The sequence below is a fragment of the Drosophila obscura genome, unplaced genomic scaffold (genome assembly GCF_018151105.1).
Source record: "Drosophila obscura isolate BZ-5 IFL unplaced genomic scaffold, ASM1815110v1 contig_151, whole genome shotgun sequence".
Lineage (NCBI taxonomy): Eukaryota > Metazoa > Arthropoda > Insecta > Diptera > Drosophilidae > Drosophila > Drosophila obscura.
The window spans coordinates 532,469-548,225 of NW_024542737.1; the positions used below are offsets into that span (position 1 = coordinate 532,469).

The window sequence follows — 15,757 nt, forward strand, 5'->3', positions numbered from 1 at the left end:
TCTGAAAACTTGCCAATCTCTTAAAAAATTTATGTATCTATCGGATAAAATTATTTGTTTAGTGTTGAGAGGGCCAACTAGCTAGTAATATTAAACGGAATATCAAATTCGAGGAACATCAACGTTGAATGTTAAAAAAAAACAGTCGATACTATCCTAATAGTATCGGGCTCAAATAACTATTAGAAAACCATTGAAACCTATTAGGAACTTGTCCATTGTAAAAATTAGATGCCACCTGTCGATTTGTTTACAAATGTGTCTTCGTATTTTATAGCAACCGATCCAAACATATCAAAAGCGCAACGACTGTAGCTCGATACTATCATGATAGTCGCAAAACTGTCGATAGTAGAGACTAGCAGTAAAATATCGATACTATCGATGGTGCCCTCGATGGTTTGACACCTCTACTGACTGCAGCTGAAATTACACCTAATTTTTTATAACTAGTTAGTCGCGATTTGGAAGAATTAAGTGTGAAGTGTGTGAGAACGCGAAAGGTTGCCTGCTGCCTGCTTGTGGGTGGAAGCGAGTGCGCGAATAAAAAGGGCGAAACGCAAAGAGAAAAGAAAAGAAAAGGAGCTGAATTACACAAGTCAAGTTGTAAAAAAACGTTTTTGAGACCGATATTGATTTTTTCATAGAAATCAGTCGTCGCCGCGGTTGTCGTTGTCCGTTTTGTGGAAAGAACAGTGCTGTGATAACAGTAAAGAAAAGCAATTCATAAAAGCGTGCTGTAGTTGTCCGCAACACGGTTACCTGTAATAGCACCTGCCTGACGTCTGCTAATCCCAAAGTCGACCCATTTCTGTCAGGAGGAGAGACACCACCACCCCCTACGCACACACACACACATACACACGGCCCCACGACGACGAGCGTCAGGTGAGTTTTGATGTCCACTAGCACTCTTCCACACCCACTCCCCCACACAATCTCTTTCCCATTACCCGTAAACACACATACACACACACATATACACACACAACTACACTCCAGGCACGATGAACACACATACACTCGCATAAACAGACAAAACAAATGCAAAACGCAGCGAAAGAGCAGCAAAATTAACTTAATTTAATCATCCTCATATCTCACGCTGCCCTCTGCCTTGTGCATTTGTTTTGTTGCATTTCTCCTACTACTACTACCACTCTCCATTCCCCCGCCCCTCTCTCTGTCTTGTCTTTCTCTCTCAAGTCTTCGAACTCTTGCGCTCGCCCCCATTAAAACACGCTGCATCATCCAAACTTTATCATTTGCATCCATGTATTTGTAATTACTTTTTCTCTTTCTGTCTCTGTCTCTGACTGTCTCTCTTTCTCTGTGTCTCTTTCCAATTAGCACAACTGTATTTTGCACTGCTTCTTCTGTCTGCTTGCCTGTTCCTCCTTTTCCTGCTGTAGTTAACAGCTAGCTGTTAAACGTTTCCACCCTGCATGTTGTTTTAGTTGTTGTTGCTGTTGTTGGTTCTGCTGCTAGCCATCTCTATACATATACCACTAATGCATCCAATTTCTTAATTTTTGTTCGAGTTTTTACTGATTTTTGTTGTTGTGATTTTTGCTGCTAATTTTGACAAGCCCCACGGAATGGCTCCATGGCTCTGACGTAATACCAGCGCCTGTCTCTGCCTCTCCACGTCTATCTATCTCTTCTCTCTCTCTCTCTCTCTGTCGATGTTTTCCCAGCTCTAAACGACCTCCAGCAAAACTTCGCCGCAGCACTGTGGGGCCTCTGCAGAGTGGAAGCGGAGACATGTGACTCTCTTTGTTCTTAGAGTTTTCACCTGTTAGAAGCTCGACTGTACTTGCAGACATTTGTTATTTGCTGTTTTGTGAAATTTTATTGCTCTCTGTAGCGATTGAGGCGGGGACGGAGTGCTTGATGTAACGGTAACCTGTCGGCGCCATCGCCAGTCATTTTTTTCTTATTCCATTTCGTTTTCTATTCTCCGTTCCGTTTGACTTTTCTGCATATTTAATGCGTAGGTCAGTTTACCCCCAAAACACACACAACCACAGATACGAAACCCACACACATGGATACTAAGACAAACACTAACTAAGACAAACACTAAAAAAAAGTTCACAAATTGCTTTTGGCGATTCCTTCTCGCTGTTGTTATTGTTGTTCCTGTTGTCCACTCAGGTGGTTTACCAACTGCCTACCTCTCCCTGTTATCATCATCACCCCTTTGGCCTCCCCTCATCTGCTGCGGCGGTTCTGTTTTTATGTAACTTTCAAATCGATTGCAAACACGTAACAGTAAAGCAACCTGCACAGTCCGCCACCACCTCCGAAAACCCCGAACCGTGCCCACACTCACCCCATTCCATATCCTCGCATATCCTGCAAGAACACTATGACGTTGAACGTGTGATTTTGTACGTCTTTGTATCCTGCAGCAAAGGGTATAGTGGTTTTGCACATCAGTTTGGCATGGAGGGAAGGAAGGAAATAATAACGCAGTGTCTATAAAGATACATCAGTGAAATCTGGAAGGGATCCCTCTGTAGTAGAGGCCGCCTAAATCGCTGAAGTTATAGTTCTGTTCTTAAGAAAATCCAAACAAAAATTCGTTTAATATTATAGGAATTCGAGGTATGGGTATTAGTAAGTTCAGCACCAACAAATATTCCTTCTAGCATGTTTTTTCGTTGGCCTGCGGCCTGGCATAGCGTGACATTTCCTTTATGTGATTTGCTGTCGTTGTAGCTGTCCCTGGTCCCTGGTGCCTACCCTCTAGCCTCTAGGCGGCTCCCCTCTTTCCCCACTTCAAGGAAAGCAGAAAATTTGAATAATTTCTGTTTTGCAATTGTGTCGCTACAGCAGGCGATATATCCTTGAAAGGTTCGGACAAATTGCACTCAATCAAACGGGAAGGACCATGAAATCCTTGCAATTCCAAGACTATTTCTGGGGGAAATCAATCCCATCCATTGACTGACTGACACAAAGAGAAGTTGCTTAGAAGAAGATCTACAGAAATGTCAAATACATACATAGCTCTGCGACTATTTTCCCAGCTGGAGAACCTCCTCTCCAATGGATTTGTTGTTGCCCGTTGACCTGCCAACGGTTGCCATGGCACTCTGCCAAATTGTCGATATTTGGTGTGCTCCTTTGGCACGGGCACGGGCATGGTATGGCACTATGAGGTTTGTACGAGTATATCTACCGATAACCTCCTCTCCATTTGCCAATTTCCATGGCTCGACGAGTTTTTTCCACCTCTTCTGCTGCTGCCTACTGCTACTGCTTTTGCTTTCCTTGTTGCACCCTCGCGTACAATTGTAATTATGAATAATTCGCCATAAATGGCACACGCTGCTGGCCTGCAATTATTGGAATTGAAGTGCCCCAGATGTGCCGCTGATAAACGTTTTTTTTTTTACTTACCATAGTTATACAATCTTTCAGCCATTCGCCCATACTATATTTAAATATATGTATGTATGTACCCGTTATTCTTCTGCTGTCATTATATTATTTCGTGCGGCCACAGAGAAAAGTGCAAGCGCAACTTTATCAGCGCCCATAAATCGCCAGGCAAAAGGTCAAAGTTGAGCCCTGGTGGTGGCTCCTGCAAGAGTGGAGGAGGGTCTTGAATGACTTTACCTTGTAACCTCCAGCCTACGGCAGGCGAAACTTTAAATGGGATGCCATTCAGCAATGTTTTGGGGCTTGCTCGAGGGTGTTTAATGTGAGCAGAAATTCGTGTCGATTAGTGGTGCAGAAGTGTTTAAGAATTTTAATAATTTTAAATAATCTAGGAAGAAGGTAGGTTAACTTTTGTGGTTTTCTGACCCAACTACAGCTTTGGAGGGTATACATATAAATCACCTATTTCAGACGTGACTGATCGAGACTTAAATTCGAAAAGATAATAACCTCGTTATGCACTCAGCCATAATCCCAGAAACGAGCTGAATTAAGATTAAAAAGTAACGATGGAAGGCAGAGTATGAGCTATCGCAAATTCCTTGTGCCAAACCTATGGATATCCTTGTTGGTAATCGATTTCTTGGCTTTAAACTTTTTTGTTTCTGAAACGATCTTTCGATTCTTTCTCTCTTGCTTCGTTGGAGGTACATCTGTATGTCTCCAGTTTTGCTGAGTGAATCCGAATAACTGAAAGAATCAGTCAGGACTTCTACATGATAATGAGAATATAGGGAGAGAGAGATGGGACAATTGCTGGGGCCACATTGGTGGAGGGGCTTCTACTTAGAAATGCTTTTTATGGCAAAAGTTTTATTTTTTTATTGCAAATGTATGCAGAAAATATGGGTTTTGCTGCAGTTTAAATGGCCTAATGACCAATGAAGCAACGAAAGTTGTTGCGTTCTATATAATAAAACTCTTAAACAGGGACTCTCTCTCTCTCTCTCTCTCTCACTTGCTCTCTCTGTAGGGTCGTCGTAGATCATACGCAATGTGGTTCCAGTTCAGGCACGAGTTCAAAATGCGCTGCCCTTACTGCCGTTCATATCCTAAGACGCAAAAAAGATTTATTCACAACGAGTTTTGTTCTGCTTGATACATTTATACATATACATATTACAATGAGTATCTGTATGTACATACATTTTTATCTATATCTACTGTAGAGCTGCGTCATAGCTGGCAGCAACGAACTCAAGTGGTGAGCCACATATGTTTTTGTTTTTTGCTTTTGCATTTGCTCTTGTTGTTGCTTGTGTTTCTTTTTGTTTTTTGGTTTTTTTTGCGATTATTAGTTGATAAATTTTTGCTCGTGTGACGCACTCAATCAGCTCCCCTCTAGTGGGTAGTGGGTTCATAACGTTGTCATCCCCCTGAGCATGTGTGAGATTTTCATGGCTTTGGCACTTTCGGCCCTCATCTGGGCCAGGGCACGAAGCGGCCCGGACCCGAGGACCCTCTTGGCGCACAACTGGGTTAATGTAATGCATACACGTACTACAGCAAGAAAAAGAGGAAGAGATGGAGAAGAGCAGCAGATGATGGGCTGCAGTCTCTTTTTTCTATTCATCTCTCTCCTTCTCTCTCTTTCTCTCTCTGCGGCTGCAAGGGGGCTGGCACTTTGCGGCTTGGCCTGCATATTTAGTTTCAAGTACGTACATTGACGCCGAAGCTTTTGGCACAGTAGAGCGTGCCTAACGGGGGGAACAGTGACAGTAACCCCTGGCTTTACAAGTATAAAGATTTATCATTAAAGCACAGTAGAGTTTGACTAACAATGGGAAGTGGGGCTTTGGCTTTCTTATAGTTTTGCAAAATATCAAAATACTCTTTCTATATGTATGCTAAGCTAACTAAATCTGGTTCTGGTTTTATCATAACGAGGCCTCACTGCTTATTAACCCTCATTAACTGTGCTTCTGTTTTGCTCTTCCCTCCTTAACTCAAAGCATATTCTTTCACAAGGTGAAGCCTTCCCACTCCCACTCTTTGCGTTGCATATTTGGTTGGCCGCTCCCTCTCTCTCTCGCTCGGTGTGTCTCCACGCACTGCAACCAAACATGCACTATCTGGAGAGTGCTCTCTGGCAAGCGCCACACCTTACTGATTAATACACTGATTTTCCCCACAGCTTTCAATTTGTGTGTGTTGTTGTTCTTTTTGTTTTATAATTTTTGTGTACTCTTCTATTTATTTTTATATACTTTATGTTTTGTGACGTTCCCGCCGCTGCCGCTGCTGCTGCTGCTGCTGACGCTCTCTATATGTCTCTGTCTGTCTGCTGCCTCCATGCAAACTTGGCGCACGCATACAAATATACTCCCACACAAACATCGACGCTGACACTGACGCCGACGCTGGCCGATGAATCAAATGCATTGTTAATACACTCTCACACCCCAACACACACACACACGCACGCAAAATATGCATGCACAGGAGGAAGTTCCGTTCCGTTTCTTTTCGTATTTCGTTTCGTTAATCCGAAGACCCGAAGCAGGCTAAGTATTAAAAATTAAAGCAAAGAGTCAAGCGAGCAAACGTGCTGAATATATCAAGACAAGATAATAAAAGACAGAGAAATTAAACAATGCCGCAGGCAGAGGGTGGCTATGTATCGCTGCCGGCTGTGAATGGCAATGGCAGCGCCATCTATCAGTCGACCACAGAGCCCTCGGCCCCACCCTCCGTATTCGAGAGTGTCAAGCGGGTGATCGGGCAGGCGATCAAATCGACGCCCGGCGACAGCGAGGAGCTGTTGCGCTCCGAGCGCCAGCCGGTCATTGTTGGCAGTGTCAGGTAAGTGGTGGGAAGGGGTTGGGGCTACAAGTAGCTCCCACCCGCACATTCCCAAGGTGAATACTGTACAAGGCGAGGCCTCAGAGTTTCCCCTTTCCATCGCTCTCTGAAAAATAACACCGGCGACTACATATCGTGAGAGCGCGCTTCGGCATTGCTTCACCTTGTATAAGTACACCTTGCGCACTGCTGCTATCAAACTCACGCACCCACCGCACTCTTAATCACACAACTCTCACACGCACTCCCACAGCCTTCTTAATCTCACTCCCACAGCCCTCTTAATCTCACTCTCTCCCACTGACAGCACTTAAAGCGGAACATCAAAACTCTCTTGACCTCCTTCCTCCCAGTAGCATCCCCGTCCCCATCCCCTCCTCCGCTCAGCTAAGCGTTATGTTCTGTCCACCTTCCATCCTCTCTCTCTCCGCTTAATTGTGATTTTGCATGTCTTTTGAATTTGATTGTAGCTGTTGTTGCATTTCTTTGTTTCTCTTTTTGATATGTTTACACTTTGCTTTTGATTTGGCTACAAGGAATACTTATGTACATATGTATGTATTTCCTGGACATATCATTACCGTTACATCATCACCCACATTCCCTCTAATGTCTCGAAAATTGAAGGGAGCAATTTAATACTCTCACGGTAGAGCATGGTAGCTGCCTATCACCTATCACAAGCCCAACATTCAGTCATCGAATCTTCTTTTGGGAGCTTCATTCTGGAGTTTAGCCATGACTCAAGGTCGCCGCTGTTTGCAGCGCAGTTTGCACTTTTATCGCCTTACCGCCTTACCCGCTCTGCCGCACAGCTTTGCAGTTTTGTCAATACAACAAACGTAGACGAGAGCAGAGCAAAAGCTTCACTCAATCCACACACTCCCGACTCGTCGGGGGCCGAGACAGCGGTTTAGTTGGACGCCAGCCGCGGTCTGACCCACATTCGTTCTATTTCTGTCCGCTCTTGATCCGTGCCACATCTCAAGTGCTTTAATTCATATTTCCGCTGTAAGTGGGACCGGAGCCTGTGCCCGTTATTTAGCTCAATTAATTTCGCATTCAAGTGAGACAGGCGATTGTAAGCGAGAGCTCGGAATATCACTGTTCAGTGCATTGCACTTATCCATGGGTTGAACCGATCTCAACCGGTTCGAACAGGTTAAAACAGGGCCAGGCCACCGGCTTGAGTCGATCCATAAACTGAGAAGTCGAAAAAGAAACAAAAGCAAAGAATAAACAGCAGATTAAAGGGAGCATTACTCTCTTTGTCGCAAACACTGCTCCCCCCATACTCTTTCGAAGGAATGAAATAGTTAGTGCAGAGGATTCGATTCGAATGGATACATGTGTCAATAAATTATTCAAATAAAAATTCCTGTGGCCTGTAATTAGTCGATTAAATCTGTCCTTGAATGGATATCTTCCCCTTCCAGAGTCGGTGACAGTAATTGACCTGTGGTCAGTGGGTGGAACTTTTCACTCTCCACAGCTATGCCCTCTTCAATTCCCTTCTATGGGCTTAATCTCCATTCGGGCATAATCACGTAAGCAATTAAAGTCTGAATTTCATTCGCAGTTAAAGCTATCCTTACCAGTGTAGGCGAAGTAGTTGGGGAACATTGGCGAGAGTTCCATTCGAATAGTTTCCTTACCTCCATGGCTTCTCCTCCTTTGGGGTTGCTTAAAGTTCTCTCTGTGACTCGAATGGAGCATAATCACGTAACCAATTTAAAGGTGTTAGCCACAAAAATTCCATTCCATTCCAGCCATTCCAGGATAATGAATCTACCTTTCGCCAAGCTTCTCTCCAAACTAAAACCCCCTCTCTCCCCCTCTCTCTCTCTCTCTCTCCTAAAACATTAACTAATTGAGTTGGGGCCCATTCCCGCAGTAAAAGTTTTCTGTTTGCCAAAAAAGAGAGTGAGTGGGTGAGTAAACAAAAGTTATTCTCGCCCATTCCACCTCTCCGTTTGCCTGGCTACCCTACGGAGCTGGCCCAAAAAGGTAGCGGAAGTTTAAGAGAGCGCTGCTCTAAAGGGAACGGTAAATTGTTTTGGCAGCAGCTGGTCTCATATTTCTGGCGCCACTTGTTTGCTGTCTCTCTTTATCCACCAGACATCTGCCATATATTCCGCATCGGCATTTACCCCGAATGACATTGCGTGACTCATTTGCTTACGTTTTACGTAACGCAACGTGACAGCCTACTCAGCGTGCTTGCCCCTCACACCAGCTGTTCTCCAGTCCCCCCTCCCCAACCAGTGTCGTCCTATCAAATCCGGATTTCATTCATTAAGCCGAAGAAATTACTCTATAATACTCTTCATCTCTCGCTCTCTCTGTATCTCTGCATCTCTCTCTCTCTCTCTCTCTGTCTCTCTCAATCTCTCTGTGCCTTTATCTGTCAATCTTCCCTAAGAATTACGCAAAAGAAATATATCTTTACACATATATATCGAAAGAGGTTTCTTGTTGATTTTTCACATACGTATAACCATGGAAAAGTCCTCAAGGAACTGCATAGAGTTTGTGTTTTTTTTTTGTTATTCTTTGCTTGCATGCTCATAGACTCTCTTTCAGAGACCGCGACAAAACTGGTAAGACTCTGAACACCAAGATGCCGTCAGCACCTACACACACTGCCGAGGAGGCACACCTGCTGGGGTAAGCAAAGTCCACCGATCCCCAGAATCAAGAACCAAGAACAACAGCCCAAGCAGCGACCGAATCAGATTCCCCCCAAGCATATTATAAACCTCCTATATATACATATATATATATATATATTGTATAATTAAAATACACCCTACGAATGTAAGATATTCGAGTCGCCCGCCCCCTCTTACACTCAAATATACACACACAAACACACACACACACTGTAAACACTGTAACACCCCTACACTATCACACCAAGTTTAGAGTTTTGTTTTATGTTAATTTGACACACACACATTAGAATTTGATTTATGAATATCTCTGTGCGAGAGACAACAGTACTCGTACGTTTTGTAAGTATCTTTGCCTAGATTTGAGTTGAGTTTCAGTTTCAGTTTTTTTCGGTTTTGTGAATTGCAAGCAGACGATAAATAGAACTAAACCCTATAAACAGCATCTTTCTATCTCTCTCTCTCTCTCTGTCTCTCTGTCTGTCTCTGCCCTAACCCGAATGTTGATTAACCGAACTACGTTCGTCTTGATTTGATTTGAGTTTTGCATTCACTATAAATACTATACGATACATATACATAAACTATATGCCATATAGAGCGTAGTCGAGCAGCGAGTTCATGCCTCAGTTCCAACCGATTAACAGTAGTAACATTATTAGTTAGTAGCCCTATAGACCAGTCCATAGATAAGGATGCACCCAGAGCCATAGTCCGACTGGACTATGCCATGTCCATGAACAGCTGCCGCTTCCACAGCTACTGCTGCTGCTGCTACTACTGCCCAAGAGCCCCATTAATCAAACCAGATGATTCACCAGGAAACAGAATAAATTATTTACTAATTGAATCCTCCCCTTTGGCATTCCACACACAGCACCATGCCCGTTGACCCCATGGACGACATCGAACTGCGCTCCGTGCAGCTGCACTTTCCCAATGCACGCGGCTCCATCCTGGAGGCCTGCGACCAGCGGCGTGTGCCCACAGACAAGGGCGACATACATGTGGCCATACAGGGCGATATCTCCAAGCCGGCCATCGTCACCTATCACGATCTTGGGCTAAACTGTGAGTACTGTTCTTTAAACTGAAGTAAGCCTCAGTCTTAGAATACGTGCTCGCACAGATGCCACCAGCTTCGCTGGCTTCTTCAACTTCCCAGTGATGCGGGGCCTGCTGGAGAACTTCTGTGTGTACCATGTGACGGCGCCCGGACAGGAGGAGGGTGCCCCAGCATTGCCAGAGGAGTAAGTCCTAGATTTTATGCATATCAGTTGGAACTATCCCACCCTAATGCATTCCATGTCCATCCCAACAGCTACGTGTATCCAACCATGGATGAGCTGGCCGCCCAGCTGCTGTTCGTGCTGTCGCACTTTGGATTGAAGTCCGTGATTGGATTCGGGGTGGGAGCTGGAGCCAACATTCTGGCCAGATTCGCCCACGGCCATCCGGATAAGGTGGGGGCATTGTGCCTGATCAATTGCGTGTCCACGCAGTCGGGTTGGATCGAGTGGGGCTATCAGAGCTTCAACGCCCGTTTCTTGCGCACCAAGGGCATGACCCAGGGCGTGATTGACTACCTGATGTGGCACCATTTTGGGCGCAATCCGGAGGAGCGCAACCACGACCTGGTCCAGATGTATAAGCAGCACTTTGAGCGCGCCGTCAACCCGACTAATCTGGCCATGCTCATCAACGCGTACATTCATCGCAACGACCTGCACCTGGCGCGCACTCCGCCAGGCACCCCGGGCACGGAGACGGCGGCCACCACGCTGAAGATGCCCGTCATCAATATCACGGGTTCGCTCTCGCCGCACGTGGACGACACGGTCACCTTCAATGGTCGCCTGGACCCCACAAACTCGTCCTGGATGAAGGTTTTTTGATTGTTTTGATTGCATACCCCTGCCCACTTGTAATGTTAATTCGATTTCTGACTGTGGATTCCTTTTTCCTTTCAGATTTCCGATTGCGCTCTGGTGCTCGAGGAGCAGCCGGCCAAGCTGGCCGAGGCCTTTCGGCTGTTCTTGCAGGGCGAGGGCTATGGTAAGTGTTAGAACACGCACACTCCACCACAACAACATCAACAAACTACTCCAACAACAACAACTGAACAACCTCAGCAAATCTCTGCTACAATCTCAGCAATCTATTACCTACTTAAACCCTCTTAACTATCCACAACAACTACTACTATTACTACTCTAACTACTACTAAGCCCCAACTATTATCTTAGTCTTGACCCTCAAGAACCCCGACTGGGACTGCGAGCAGTCGTGGAGCTGCCTCCAGAATCCCCCTCCAAAGAGGAGCTTAGCTCAGTTCAGTTCAGTTCAAGAACCATTCCAAAGAGGCACCTAGCCTAGACCCTAATACTATCTGTCTATCCACACCCTAGATCCTAGACACACACACACTCCAAGTCGCCTTCTGGCCTTACCCAAACCCAGAACCTTAGCCTAAACGGATGAGAATCTTTGAGAATCAAAAGCTTTTCAAAACAAAAACAAAAAACAAAAAAACCAAACGAAACCAACAAACCAAAGAAAAACTATTATTAAACAAATTGTGCAAAATTTTATATTTAACAAATTAACAAACAATTGGAAAAACAATTGAAATTCGCTCGTATTATGTTGAAGAAGCAAAAGTATTTGTACGCAAGAAAAGTATTTCAAAATAAAAGCCGAAAAGTTGTTGAAAATCAAATCGTTTAAGTTTACTTTCTCTATATAAAATATACTATATAACCCTACCCCAAACTACCCCTAGATAGGGCCAGACCCTACCCACGAACACACACAAACAGATGAGTTAAACCCCGAATCCAATAAGAACCCCAAAATGCATTAACGCATCAACAGAAACAACAAGATATTTCAATATGTTCATTACTTTGTTTTTCATTTCTTTTCCTTTCTCCAAAACTGCTTGTTTTTGCTAAAAACCAACATACCAAACAAACAAACAAAAAATATATATGAAAAAACCAAAAAAAAAATATACCAAAACTACCGAACAACACGCCACACGAATCCAAATAAAAATCAAACAAAAAAAATATATATGACACGAAATTGCACTCTGAATCAATTACAAAACCAACCACAACCCCCATGCAACAACATCACATCCATCACAATGCACACGACCTTGGGTACCACTCATTCGATTTCATGACCCATCCATCCATCCATCCATCCATCCATTCATCCATCCATCGACCTGGTCCCGGTCTGGGTCTGGTCTCTGATGCCCCCCCGAAAAAAAACAAATGTGTTCTTTTCCACTCTAATTCTGATTTTCTTATTGTTTCGAAATTCGTTTTCAACCAACAAATTAAATATTATGTATAATGGTAATGACGTTCTCTATAATTTAAAAAAAAAAAAAAACTTAATATAATAAACGCATATATGGTATGTATGTATATTTGTACACCCGGCCGACCACAAAAACATGCACACACACACACGCAAAACATACATAAATACACAACTGTAGTATCCGAGAAGCCCCAGTAGGAGGATGCAAACCAAGGCACAGCGCAGTAAAATACCGATACAAATAACAAACGAAATTCTAGTTGGAATGCATTTAGTTAATTAATTAATAAAATAATTCAAATTAACATTCGTATATAAACAAACTCACACACACAGACTTATAAAATAGTCAAAATGTAGAGATTTTAGTGGACAAAAAAATACTCTCTATTGACTTTGTGTACCGCCTGCACACACGTAGTTTGCTTTTGATCCCCTGCCTATACTACAGTAGATTAGAGTGCGGCCTGGCAACTGATGCTTTGACGCTTTTCCAATGCTCTTTGATTTTCCCCCACACACCACACCACAACACACCCACCCATCCCACACACACACACACACACAAAGAACACCTTAATTAGATAAAACCTATAATTTATTTGATGTTTTATTTATTTCATTTATTTACACGCAAATTGAATACAAAATACAACAACTACAACAACAATTACTACAAAAACAACAACAAACCAAAATAAACTGTAATTGTAAAAACCCCCCACAAAAAGCCGTTGGCACGCTCCAAAAGCTGGCACGCAAAATCTCAACGGCCAGTCGGAGCAGTTCCACACAAATTGAGCTTAGTGTGCAGTGAGTGAGAGAGAAAGGAGATAAAGCCAAGGAAGAAAGCTTTAAAGAGATAGAGCAAGAGCAGCGGTGTGACAGCATCACAGGCTTCCCTAACTCCAAGAAGCAGCCGGAGGGGCCATAGAGTGAGACAAATTGGAAGTAAACCACAACCATAAAATCCAAACACACACACCACAGGACATGCACACACACACACGCGCTCTCGTAACAGTAACGGTACAGCGCAACAAGTTGGAACTTTCCTCTCACCTGTTCCGGGGAGGCAGTCCCCCACCCGCCCTGAAGCTTTTTTATTCGTTTGTGTGTGCTCGTTGTTTTTACGTTAACCTTTTATATTGATTATGGATTATTATATATAGTCGTAAGAGATCTACATAAGAAGCGGGCAACAAGCATTAGTTTGCATTTTTTATTTGTTGTCTACATAAATATTTACAATAAACGTATTGCCTATGTATGTGTGTATATTGTCTATACATACTTCCCTTATGTCTTGTATTTCTTATTTATCTATTTATTTATTTCCCTGCCCTAAAAGTCGAGCTGTACCACACATATCCATACACACACACATATTGCCACATGACACCCCCAAGCAGCAGCAGCCGCTGGCGCACCCGCAGCTTACAACGCCCCATGTACGAGTATTTAAAGCAATAAATTTATACATAATTTCTACATACATTGCTATTATATACATACAACTACAATACATAAATACATACAAAAGTATATGCAAAGAAAAGAAAAGAAAACAAAAAACTGAAAGTGTAAGCTTTTGTTGTATATCTGAGAATTCTAAATAAAACGAACAACGTAAATTTCAAACTATAACGAAAAGATGCAGCCCTGTAAAAGAACTATAGTTCCAGACGGAGAGTCGAGTTGTGTCTGTCTCTTTCCCACAGCATCATCCGAGTATCATCACCGGCAGATGGCGCCTCATCCAGAAAATCATTGTGCGCATGCGCAGCCATCGACACCGCTCAGCCTGCGTCCACTCATTGTCAGATCGCCTCATCAACCAGAGCAACGACTGTCGCCGCATCATCCTGAATCAATCATCAATCAAGATGCACTCCACACACACACAGACACCGAACAACACACACACAAAAACAAACACAAAAACACGCCTACACAGACATCTTTTAAACAGCAGCAAATCCCTAGAAAGTGTATAAAGAAACACCCATCAAGAACAACCAACCAACCAGTCAATCAATCAATCAATCAACCAATCAATCAACAACTTACATGCTCAAGAGTAACATAACGTAAATAACTACTACCTTCCCCTCCAAAAACAACCAACAATCAACCACTAATACTGCCACAGCAACGCCACTCTCGACACCGGCGAGCTCCCCGTGCGGCACCAAGTACCACACTTACTCCTCGATATTCTTCGCCAACTTCCGGGAGCAGCAGCAGCAAGCGATGGAGGAGCGCGACCGAGAACGGGAGCATGATCGCCAGAGGCAGCTAAATCTACGGATTGGCAATCGGCTACGCGAGACGGCCATTAACTGTACCAACAACGGAGCTGGAGCCGGAACTGGAGCTGGGGACAATAACAACGCAGACGCCAGCGAGGAGGAAGAAGATCAGGAGAACGGAAATGGAAATGGCAACCGTGCCTACGTCACCACAGACACATCCGGCACACTCTACTACGGCACACAGAGCAACAAAATACGCATCACCGAGAACCCACTGCCCGAGCCGGTCAGCTCTTAGATTGTTACGCCCTACTACCCCGTTCTAACCACAATCAAGATAAACCAAAACTACTCCACACCCAGGTACATCAAATAGATGGTCAGTCCTTAATCCACACTTTGTTAATGTTGTTACAAGCGAAAAGAGAGCAGAAATAACCACACACAGCAGCAGCAGCCACGTCCGCAGCCGCAGTGCAGCGCAGCCAAGTCAAGCCAAGCTTCAGAGTAGACTTAAAAGCCGAGCCGTGCTCCAAGAGACACACACTCACACATTCACCGCTATTGAAAATTCCAATAACTACGTTAGCCACCAATGAGAGATTACGTTCTTGTTTTCGCTTTACCCGAGAGAGAGAGAGAGAGAGAGCTTCGCTCCATCGAGATATTTGTAATTTACACTTTGTGCCTGAGCGTTACGCATGCAGAACACACACAAGCATAGAACATAGCCCCCACACAAACCTATATACATATGTATGTATGTATGTATATCCAGCCAGATCGGAACGAATCGGCAGCTTAGGAATCCTTTTTTTTGACGAGCTTGCTTAGTTGTTGTGAAACGAAGCGTAACGAAATCAGAATCGAACAATATACAAAAATATACATAAAATGTGTGCATGGATATATCCGTGCACACGGACAGATCGATTGAGATCACGATGAGGTAACGTAACTCTAAAGATTACAAGCATTTTCGCTTAATGTTAAACAAAATGAAAACAAAATAAAACACCAAAAAAACTGTTAACTTAATCCCAAGAATAACGAAAACTAAAAAAGTGTAGCATATCAAAATAACGAAAAATACGAATACAAAAATCTCTCAAAATTACATACATATATAATTATACAATGAAAAACTTAGATACATAAATTGGACACGAGACCCCATACAACACCCACACACACAAACACACGCAAACATATGGCCACACACAAACACGATATGAATATAGC

General features: G+C 43.6%; 1 protein-coding gene across 10 annotated transcripts; it reads left to right on the forward strand.

The window, feature by feature from the left end:
• The first annotated feature begins 389 nt into the window (after positions 1-389).
• On the forward strand, positions 390-15,750 carry LOC111076805 (protein NDRG3). 10 transcript variants are annotated; one of them, XM_022370776.2, is made up of 8 exons: positions 390-888; positions 5,893-6,252; positions 8,836-8,919; positions 9,802-9,995; positions 10,054-10,174; positions 10,246-10,810; positions 10,895-10,979; positions 14,413-15,748. In XM_022370776.2, exons 2-8 carry the CDS (start codon positions 6,044-6,046, stop codon positions 14,811-14,813), a joined length of 1,659 nt encoding a protein of 552 aa, XP_022226468.2. In that variant the 5' UTR covers positions 390-888; positions 5,893-6,043; the 3' UTR covers positions 14,814-15,748. The 10 variants fall into 10 exon arrangements, with proteins under 10 accessions (XP_022226468.2, XP_022226469.2, XP_022226470.2 ...); XM_022370780.2 differs by lacking the exon at positions 14,413-15,748 and adding an exon at positions 11,171-11,486 and having other exon boundaries at positions 392-888; XM_022370782.2 differs by lacking the exon at positions 14,413-15,748 and adding an exon at positions 12,992-13,562 and having other exon boundaries at positions 393-888.
• The last annotated feature ends 7 nt before the right edge of the window (positions 15,751-15,757 follow it).